An 11,368-nucleotide genomic window follows, 5' to 3' on the forward strand; every position below is an offset into this window, starting at 1 on the left:
TCGAAATCTATTAGGTCTGGGGGGTTGCAAAAAAATTACAGTTATAAAGGAGGGTTTGCCCTATATTTTAAAGAAAATTTGGGAATTTTATCTTTTATAGAAAAAGAGAAAAAAATTGTCAAAGTTGGGTGTTTTTTAACGTTACGCTTTTTCGTGCAGTTTTTGACGATCAATCCTTATACAACTGTCCTACCGGACAGTTTTAATTTTGAAACCAGCAAGGGAAAACCCAGATACCAACACTTTTCACTTTCTAGTTTTCTATTTTACGCGGGAAGAAAATAAAATTATTAATAAAAATTGTGTAATTTAGTTAAATTGAATTGATAAACTCAAACGCCTACTGTCTTCCACCTTTTACCTCATTCTTAAATCTTATCTCTCCGACCGTTCCTTCCAAGTCAAACAAGGTTCTTCTTCTCCTCTTATCCTTCCAATACTCGCTGGAGTTCCTCAAGGAAGCATTCTAGCCCCCTTACTTTATATTCTCTATACTGCCGACTTACCAACTCATCCGACTACAATTACTTTCACACTGCAATTCTATCACCTCATCAGGATCCTGTTAACAGCTAGCCGTGCTCTCCAATCACACCTAAATCTTCTCGAGCCTTGGCTGCAAAAGTGGTGAATCAAAGTGAATGAATTGAAATCTAAATACATAGTATTCACTCTAAACAAGAAAACTCTCCTTCCTCTCTCCATACACAATACTTCTATACCAATTTCTAACCAATATCTCTAATATCTAACCAATATCTTGGTCTACATCTTGACCAACGACTAGCTTGACACGAGACTCAAACTAATTGACCTCAATCTGTGGTATAAAATGTTGAAAAGACTACTCGAAAAACGATCAAAACTGACCGTGACGAACAAACTATATACCGCTCTACTTGCCCCAATATGGACGTACAGAATACAGCTCTACGGAAGTGCTAAAAAATCGAACATCAACCGACTTCAGACCATAAAATCGAAAATCCTGAGAACAATAGTTAACGCTCCCTTCTACGTCTCCAATCACACTATACTCTCTGTTCTAAATATTCCTCTCGTTTCTGAAATAGCCCCAATCTCGTTACACAAAACTCCACTCAAATCTACACAGTCACTACAATCCTCTGATCCACAACATGTCTACCACAACATTTGCCTTCTAATCCTCAACGCAGACTGAAACGGCGGTGGCCACGCGATCATCTCAACATATAACGCCGACCTCCTAGGATGGTTTGCTGCGTAAGCTTGCCAATCTGACGAACTAACGGCTTCCATCACTGGATGGTCACTCCACTCACGTCTCTTAGCGCACATGCATATGCGCGTATATGTATGAATATATATATGCGTGCATGTGTGTTTATGCCATCCCTTATCATTCATCTCTTTTGCTTGTTGTACTGCTGCATACAGTTGCAAATAAAAAAACAAACAAAAATTGAATTGAAATCTCTAGCCGAACGAATGGCTGCAATTGTTAGGATTCAATATTCTTTTTTGGCCCTTCATTGTATCAGGGTGTAGGGCCGATAACCCTTAACACGTCTCGAAAGGTAAAAAAAAAAAAACCATCGCTAGATGACGTGGAACAGGAACTCAAGTTGTTAGGAGTGAGAAGATGGAGGACAGGAGGCTGAAGGAAGAGAGATAACTGGAGGAATGTAATTGAGGAGGCTGTGGCCCGTCATGAGGTGATACCAAGAAATGTTTTTGTATCTCAGGAAATTCAAAATCAGCAGAGGAAGCCTCAATAAACTCTATGAGGTAAGTAAAAATTGATCAATCCAAAGGTACCACCTTTACTGGATAAATTTTCTTTTTCCAAAGTTTCTTAAGATTTCCTGAAAAATGGCTCCTGCAATTTCCTTGTAAGCTTGATGCACTAAATTGTACACACGCAGATTTCAGGAAAATTATGGGGAACTTCTGGTAAAAAAGAGGGATGATTAGGATTGCCTCTAATGTGCCATTACTTACATTTTATTGGCTTACCTCCTACACCAAAATTGGCTAGCTGGAAGTGCCATTGAATTGAATCGATTTTCAAACATTTTAAGGCCTGTGAGTGTCCATGTTTTGTTTAAGAAGTCTTTCAGTATTCTGTGTGCTTGATCGTGACTCCCAGCACTGTACTTTGGTACAGAAGTACCAGCAACTTGCGCACTTACTAGCTCCCATCTCTAGGCTATTACTTTCTAACTTTATATAAAAAAAAAATCACATGAAACGTGTAGCTATTTCCTGTGACGTAAAAGAGCTAAGGACTTCCTTTGGTATTTTAGCTGCAAATAAGATCTACCTCTGCAGATCCTATGTACAAGAGGTAAGTATTGCTAATAAGAGTTTAGGCTGAGATGTCAGCAGGGACGCCATGTTAAGCGCTTATTTCTTCATTTCTATTATGGCGTAATAATATACAAGTTTTTCATTTTAGAATCGCAACTCTTTTGAGAAAATTTCAATTTTTCAGGCTCAAAGATATAGCTACTCAGACACAAACATTATTGGAGATAAAACTGGAATGCCAAGGTTGAGAGTATCGATAATAGCCTGCACTAATTTTGTTAACATGCAGGTGATAATAAATAAAAGTGATTGATTATTTAATCATTTTCTTTTTACGTTTTAATTAATTACAATTATTTAGATTTTTTGTTTTTTTTTCAAATCATCACTCATTTTTAAAATGAAATTTATAGTAAAGGAATTTATAGAATACAAATAGTTAAGTATGTTAGGCGGTTATAGGCTAGACCCGCAAAGCTAAGATGTATTGCGGTACTAGTCTAGGCCTTGGATTTTATTTAATGGTTAATATGAGAAATTTATAGTAAAGTATGTTAGGCGGTTAGAGGCGAGACCCGCAAAGCTAAGATGTATTGCGGTACTAGTCTAGGCCTTGGATTTTATTTAATGGTTAATATGAGAAATTTATAGTAAAGTATGTTAGGCGGTTAGAGGCGAGACCCGCAAAGCTTAGGTGTATTGCGGTACTAGTCTAACCCCTTGGATTTTATTTAATGGTTAATATGAGAAATTTATAGTAAAGTATGTTAGGCGGTTATAGACTAGACCCGCAAAGCTAAGATGTATTGCGGTACTAGTCTAGGCCTTGGATTTTATTTAATGGTTAATATGAGAAATTTATAGTAAAGTATGTTAGGCGGTTATAGGCTAGACCCGCAAAGCTAAGATGTATTGCGGTACTAGTCTAGCCCTTGGATTTTATTTAATAGTTAATATGAGAAATTTATAGTAAAGTATGTTGGGCGGTTATAGGCTAGACCCGCAAAGCTAAGATGTATTGCGGTACTAGTCTAACCCCTTGGATTTTATTTAATGGTTAATATGAGAAATTTATAGTAAAGTATGTTAGGCGGCTATAGGCTAGACCCGCAAAGCTAAGATGTATTGCGGTACTAGTCTAACCCCTTGGATTTTATTTAATGGTTAATATGAGAAATTTATAGTAAAGTATGTTAGGCGGTTATAGGCTAGACCCGCAAAGCTAAGATGTATTGCGGTACTAGTCTAACCCCTTGGATTTTATTTAATGGTTAATATGAGAAATTTATAGTAAAGTATGTTAGGCGGTTATAGGCTAGACCCGCAAAGCTAAGATGTATTGCGGTACTAGTCTAACCCCTTGGATTTTATTTAATGGTTAATATGAGAAATTTATAGTAAAGTATGTTAGGCGGTTACAGGCTAGACCCGCAAAGCTAAGATGTATTGCGGTACTAGTCTAACCCCTTGGATTTTATTTAATGGTTAATATGAGAACTTTGTAGTAAAGTATGTTTGTTAGTCACCTCCTTCCTCAAGACCTAATCGGTAGTTGGACGTTAAGCCGTCCTGGAAAAGCATAGAATCAATTCCTCTCCAAGAGATGAAGTGTTTTTTTCATACATGTTTTTGATTTTTCAACGGAAATATGTGGTTATTTGAACGGGAAACAATGGTTTTGCGAACTGGTCTGTCTAAGGATGGAGTTAACAAAGGTAAACTTGTAAAAACTTATGTCTCGGATACGAGAATATCATTTTAGACCAAATTAACCAACGGGAAATGCCACATTTCTGAACAGAATTTTTGTTTTCTACTTTTCCTCTCGCTCAGAAAAAAACAGCTGCGACGAGTTTCTTTCCACTTTTCCGGATGGAAATCCATTTTAGGGCACAGACTGATGACTGAGGGTAGGCCTTCTATGACTGATGACTGACTGGGATGCCCTTTGAGTCCTTCGAGATCCCTGAAGTACTCGCTAGTGTATGTGTAGTGGGAGAAGTACTTTAGAGAATTTATCTGTAAATAACGTAACAATAAACGCGTATAAAGCAATTTAAACAATATGTCTGCGTTAACATTGAGAATATGAATTTAAATACAAACAAAAAGACTACGTAATTATATAAAAGATAAGAAATACATAAAAGAAAATAGGAAAAAATTATCAGTGAAGAAAAATAAAACACTTGAACGTGTTTAAGACACATCGATGAGCGAATCGATAATCCGTTGCTAATACCAGTATTTAATCCGTGAGCGAGATAAATAAACACTTTTAAAGAGTGAAGGAAAATTTTTTGTAATTAATAATAATATTAATAGTCGCTAGGTAGGGGATAAGCTGAATGGTTATAGTATACAGGATTCCAACGCGGAGATCACAGGTTCGAATCCAGCTGCTGGCACCCTTAGATTTTTTCCCCTTCCTAGGAGCTTACAGCACACTGTTCGGTGGTGGGCAGTGTTGAAAGCTTAGGATGCCAATGTTAACAGATGTTGTCGTGCCTTAAATTAAAACACTAATGGCCAAGAAATCAATTTGCTCTCCTCCAAAAAAATAATTATTATTTAAAATAAATCTAAGTAGCCATTTTCTGGAAAATTTTTGAAAATACCTGGAAAACCTATTCATCAAGTGGCACTTACCGTCAGCGGTTTTTTCAAAAAAAAATCTGGAAATTTAACTCCTAATTTGATTCTGATTATAATCAAGGTTTTGGCAAGCACGTGAACAACAACCGGTGAACACTTAAAATCAAATAATCTACAATTCTAGTAGAAACTAGAGAAATAGTATTAAAAGTAGGCCACCGGAAGTGAAGACATTGTACTGACTAGAAACGCTGAAGACAGCTATAGCGATTTCTACCAATGGACTAGTGCCACACTCCAAAGTAGTAAAAAAAAGTAATTGCCTATTTTTTGAGGCGGGCTTTACGTCCAACTACCAATTTGGTGTCATGAACAGAGGCGACTAGCAAACATACTTTACTGTAAATTTCTTTTATTAACCATTAAATAAAATGCAAGGCCTAGACTAGTACCGCAATACATCTTAGCTTTGCGGGTCTAGCCTATAACCGCCTAACATACTTTACTATAAATTTCTCTTATTAACCATTAAATAAAATCCAAGGTCTAGACTAGTACCGCAATACATCTTAGCTTTGCTGGTCTAGCCTATAACCGCTCGGCTATCGTGGTGCCTTAGTGCCACGCTCTACAGAAGGAGCAAATCAAGCATTGAAGTCAAGTATGCTGAATATAGTTCAATTATACTAGATACAATCCTAGACAATAGTTCGGATCAGAGTTACTTGGCGAAAATTCGACATAATTATAATATTATATACTATAATTATTATCATATTTTCTTTATCATTAAATAAAATTAATTTTTTTCATTTAATTTTTTAATTTCGCAATATTAATGCAATATTTTTATCAAATATAGTACTTCAGGTACTCTAATTTTTATTCTAGAAATATATTTTTAATTTTGCCCTAATTAAAAATTATTATTAATTTTTTTTCCCTTCAGATTTGAACCCATACTTGATTTGAAGAATGGCTTATCACATTATCAAATTCCTAGAACTCAACATTGGCTATCGACTACGTTCGAGAACAATATTTAATCTCAAAAGAAATAAAGATACGTTACTCAGCTATTATAGATTATAATATATTATTAATTATTAGACGATAAAAACTAATACCGGACTAAAGGATATACAATGCATTACTGTAAACGACCATGAGCTTTCAAACTTGGGAAGGGGTTAGCTAAGCATTTCAATCTGTATTGTTCTCCGTACATTGCAGGCCAAAACTCTTTGCCGAATAAACAACTGAATGTTCCATGGTATGTCTTCTCTACTGGAGAGATGGTGTCAGGAATGAGGCACTCGTAGAAGATATGGCGGGGAGAAAGGAGCTGAGGGTAATGCTATCATCGAGGGGAAGCACCTACATATGTAGGACTAGCTTAGGATCCGCTGTATCCGCAGGAAGTTGGACGGAACTCCGATCCTATCTTCATGGTGATTGCAATGCCTAATCATCTTTCCGATTCTCCCTATTCTAGAAGGTGTCCTTAATCGATTCAGTAAAGTGAGACACCTTCCGGAAGATCGATTTAGACCCTAAGTCCTCGGTTAGCACCTAAGCGATCTGGGAGAAGTACGGTAAACTATCAATGAGAATGATAATAATAATAATAGCCTTTATTACCATTACAAATTGCACACAAGCATATAATTCCACATTTTAATTTAATTTAAATATATACACAAACAGAAAAGTTAAATTCAAAAAGTAATGTTATATAAAACGAAAGATTTTGTTTGAAATAAACTTAAAATAAATATAACTAAAATAACTTTTCATCTGAAATTTTTTCATTGAATATAAGATTGAAATTAAAAATTAAAAATAATTGAAAAGAATAAGCACAAAATAATATTGGTAACTAGGCCCATCTTAGGGCAAAGGCCTCTCCTTGTTTCTTCCATCCACGTTTGTTTTGAGCCGCTCTGCTCCACAGTACCCCACAGAATTTCTCCAAATCATCCTTCCATCTCAAGAACGGCGTTCCACTTTTCCTTGGTCTATCTAACGGTATCCATTCTGTTACTCTCCTTGCCCAGTTAATCTTGCTCATCCTGGCCACGTGTCCAGCCCAATTCCATTTCAGTAATAAAGCTGCTTCTACTACATCCGACATCCCAGTTTTCCTTCTAATTTCGGCGTTCCCAATTTTCTGAGCTCTTTGAATACCCAGCATGCTTCTTTCCATCGCACTCTGGGTAGCTCTAAGACGACTCTTAGCTCTCCTGGTCTCCTAAATTCCCTTCTTTACGGAGCGCAAGTTTGGACATTGACCAGGAGAGCATTGAGGATGGGTACACTATATTCGGTAAACGCGTTATGCAGATGTTGTAGCGTTCCCTAAAGAAAGGAGGGAGATATTAATTTGTAGTATTATCCCCATATTGTAAAGAATCAGCTACAAAGTAGGCCGGCTGCTGTTTAATCAATAGTGCATCTCAGGACATTATTTTATGTAAAGCTACATTCGTATTCAAATTATTTATGAAATCTCGTTTTCATTTTTCAATCTTAATTTAGACTGGTTAATTAATTCAAATTTATTTTCTCTAATACAATAATCAAGCGAAGATATACCTACCTATCTGTCGTACGGTGCAGGCATGTAGATTATACCTGATCGGTTTGAGACCTGCATCCGCCTTAAGACATAATTCATTCAACTATATTTTCGTCTTTCAACATTTTGTTGAAAGTCCAAAACCGGTCAGAGATACAATAAACTTTATTGAGTCCAACTACCAATTAGGTGTCGCAGACGGAGGAGGCTAGCAAACATACTTGACTATAAATTTCTCATATTAACCATTAAATAAAATCCAAAGCCTAGACTAGGGGAATCGAATCCACTAAACCAACAATACATCTTACCTTTGCGGGTCTAACCTATAACCGACTAGCAAACATACTTTACTGCGAATTCCTCATATTAACCATTAAATAAAATACAAGGGCTAGACTAGTACCGCAATACAACTTAGCTTTGCGGGTCTAGCCTATAAACGCCTAACATACTTTACTGTAAATTTCTCATATTAACAATTAAATAAAATCCAAGGCCTAGCCTAGTACCGCAATACATCTTAGCTTTGCGGGTCTAGTCTTTTAACTGCCGGCTGCCATGGCTCCGGATTTATTTATAACCTCAAAGACACGTGATTCACTTTTTCGGACTCAGGAGATCTTAAAACTGAAAAATCAAAATTTAAAATCTGCATGATTATCTTCTCTTTCTAGTTAAGTGAGAGAAAGTAAAAATAATAATTTTATTAATTTGGCAATTAAATGTTTAATTTTGTTTTATTTTTATTAATAAATACAATAATTTAGTTCAGCGGGTTTTTTATATCTTTTTGGATTCTTGTGCAATCCTGAGCTCTGTTCAAGGCTAGCTTCATATGTTCTTGAATTTCCACCTTTTTCGGATTTAAACAACGTCCAATCTCATTTTTCATATTTACACCTAAATCAATCATTTCGCTAACCAATACTACAGCACCTTTGATCACATTGTAGACATCGCCGACAGCTGTACCAATGTAAGTAAATATGCAAGTGAACTTCTTCAGAGCTGTACTGGCACATAGATCATATCCATTGACTATGTCATCCATACCGGTCAATATTGAGGATACATAGGCGGCCACTTTGTACACCATCAGGCCGAGATCTTGAAAGGCGACCATTGCACAATTTGGTGGAGCTGGAGTTGTTGGCGGACCTGGTTGTGGATCAACTGGGTCGTCCAGAAAACTAATGAAAGGATTCTCTTCATTTAGCATCGCTAATTTCGGTCCAACAACCGCTGAGAATTCAGCTAATTGTTTTAAACCTGTTTCAAAACATTCTGGCTCTAGGTTTTCTTTGTGTGAATGAAATTCCATCAATTGATTCATATATTCTGTTTGTAGCTCTTTTTTACTGTCTTCCACAGCTTTTCTTACAGTATTTTTTAAATTTTTTTCGGCATTATGTAGATCATTTATGACGTTGGTCAGTTTCTCGTTTACCCATTGTTTAAAGCTGGTCCCAATATCTTTAGTAGCATCTAGATCTGCCTAGAAAAACAAAATTAATAACTAATTAGGTAAATAAACAAAACTCTACCAGAGTAATCTGTGAAAAGTGGCTGCAACTTCCATACTTCGAGGAGGTTTCTGAAAGGAGATGGGTAAGCTTCCCTCTAGTGTGCCATTTCAGGACGATGAACGAGCCTATGTCGAATATGTTGCTAGAATTCCGTGTGTATGGATCATTCAATTTTCTGAATTCATATCCTTCAACGATTCTTTAACCATTGCATTTATACTACTTTCATCAATAAGTTAATTTTAAATGATTTTCCGACTAAAATTCAATCTAGGGTATTCAGTGTAACGTTTCGGGGGTAGGTTAAATGAAGCATTTCAGTCTTGAGGTATTCAATCCGAACAATTGTTAGGTATACATTTTTAATGATCATATTATGAGAACAGTGTGTATGTATTTTGAATACGAGTGGTTTATTGGCGTATACGCTTGTGTAAGTAAAAGTATGCTCCAGTGTAATACAAAGTTGAATGGGATGGTAAACATGCTGTGTGCTGCCAGAGCATAATAACCTCCAAGGTTCATGGTTGCAAAAAAAGGAAAAACAAAAACAAACATAGAAATCTATAACTTTTAATCGAAACATTTTTTTTCTGGAAAATTCGATTATCGAAAAGAGATTATTTGATTTAAAAAAAAAAAAACGAAATTTCCTTAATTAGAAATTTTCTATAAAAGTCTGGGATACATGCAAGCTTTAGATCTACTCAGTGTATTCAATTAGCACACTACCAAAAGAAAACTAGAAAAACCGGAATTTCGAGAAAAGAAAAATGAAAAATTGCTTCAGTAAAATGACCTTCCTTTGGAATCCCCAGTTGGCACCTGAGCTAAATATAGAAAGTTGAGGCGCCACGGTAGCCGAGCGGTTAGAGGCTAGACCCGCAAAGCTAACATGTATTGCGGTACTAGTCTAGGCCTTGGATTTTATTTAATGGTTAATATGGCAAAATAGTAAAGTATGTTAGGCGGTTAGAAGCTAGACCCGCAAAGCTAAGATGTATTGTGGTACTAGTCTAGGCCTTGGATTTTATTTAATGGTTAATATGAGAAATTTATAGTAAAGTATGTTAGGCGGTTATAGGCTAGACCCGCAAAGCTAAGATGTATTGCGGTACTAGTCTAGGCCTTGGATTTTATTTAATGGTTAATATGGCAAAATAGTAAAGTATGTTTAGGCGGTTATAGGCTAGACCCGCAAAGCTAAGATGTATTGAGGTACTAGTCTAGGCCTTGGATTTTATTTAATGGTTAATATGAGAAATTTATAGTAAAGTATGTTAGGCGGCTATAGGCTAGACCCGCAAAGCTAAGATGTATTGCGGTACTAGTCTAGGCCTTGGATTTTATTTAATGGTTAATATGAGAAATTTATAGTAAAGTATGTTAAGCGGCTATAGGCTAGACCCGCAAAGCTAAGATGTATTGCGGTACTAGTCTAGGCCTTGGATTTTATTTAATGGTTAATATGAGAAATTTATAGTAAAGTATGTTAGGCGGTTATAGGCTAGACCCGCAATGCTAAGATGTATTGCGGTACTAGTCTAGGCCTTGAATTTTATTTAATGGTTAATATGAGAAATTTATAGTAAAGTATGTTAAGCGGCTATAGGCTAGACCCGCAAAGCTAAGATGTATTGCGGTACTAGTCTAGGCCTTGGATTTTATTTAATGGTTAATATGAGAAATTTATAGTAAAGTATGTTTGCTAGTCGCCTCCGCCCACTACACCTAATTGGTAGTTGGACGTAAAGCCCGCCTGAAAAAATAGGCACTACTTTACTTTTTATAGAAAGATGAGCTTACTGCGATCTTTAATTTTCGATTTAGGGTACAGAAACGATTTGTAAAAAACCGATTTGTAACATGTGGACCAGAAAACAGGTATTTCAGTTGAAATACGGTCACAATATTTCCTTTCTTAGGAGTATGAGAAAAGAACAAAAAAATGTATTTGTAGTAAAAAAAAATAAAATATAGTAATAATAAAAATTACCTTTGCAGTTGAGGTTAGTAATAGTGTGGTTATGCAATAAATATAAACAGTGAACATGGTTTTTGCAGACGATGTAGACGAGATAGACTATAATCGACTGAATTAATACAGACAAATATAAATTCTGCGTTTACTAAATGGTCAGAGGCTTGTATGAAGTGGACCAGATAATGGCGTTCTTATCAATCGTGTTTACCTGTAACACCTTATACTTCTTTTTTATAAGGTGAGACTACGCGGAGGTGTGAATCCAACGTTCAAGGACGTTAATTATAACAAAAAATAGAAAAAAGAAATATAAAAATAAAATTTAGGAAGAATTAATGTCTGGGGTGAACTTCCTGTTTCTGCCATTCTCAAGGTTCGAACCCGGAACCG

At 35.9% G+C, this 11,368-nt stretch overlaps 2 protein-coding genes across 2 annotated transcripts; both read right to left on the bottom strand.

The window, feature by feature from the left end:
* Positions 1-6,766: 6,766 nt before the first annotated feature.
* On the bottom strand, positions 6,767-7,093 carry LOC141460458 (uncharacterized). The gene has a single exon (XM_074140454.1). It carries the CDS (start codon positions 7,091-7,093, stop codon positions 6,767-6,769), a length of 327 nt encoding a protein of 108 aa, XP_073996555.1.
* A 1,076-nt stretch (positions 7,094-8,169) lies between these two features.
* On the bottom strand, positions 8,170-11,152 carry LOC141460776 (uncharacterized). The gene is made up of 2 exons (XM_074141079.1): positions 10,991-11,152; positions 8,170-8,963 (listed from the first exon to the last, which is right to left on the bottom strand). The coding sequence occupies exons 1-2, from the start codon at positions 11,045-11,047 to the stop codon at positions 8,232-8,234; spliced, it is 789 nt and encodes a 262-aa protein (XP_073997180.1). The 5' UTR covers positions 11,048-11,152; the 3' UTR covers positions 8,170-8,231.
* Positions 11,153-11,368: the final 216 nt, after the last annotated feature.

The sequence above is a fragment of the Rhodnius prolixus genome, unplaced genomic scaffold (genome assembly GCF_049639745.1).
Source record: "Rhodnius prolixus isolate KJV_2025 unplaced genomic scaffold, Rpr scaffold_6, whole genome shotgun sequence".
NCBI classification, from domain to species: domain Eukaryota; kingdom Metazoa; phylum Arthropoda; class Insecta; order Hemiptera; family Reduviidae; genus Rhodnius; species Rhodnius prolixus.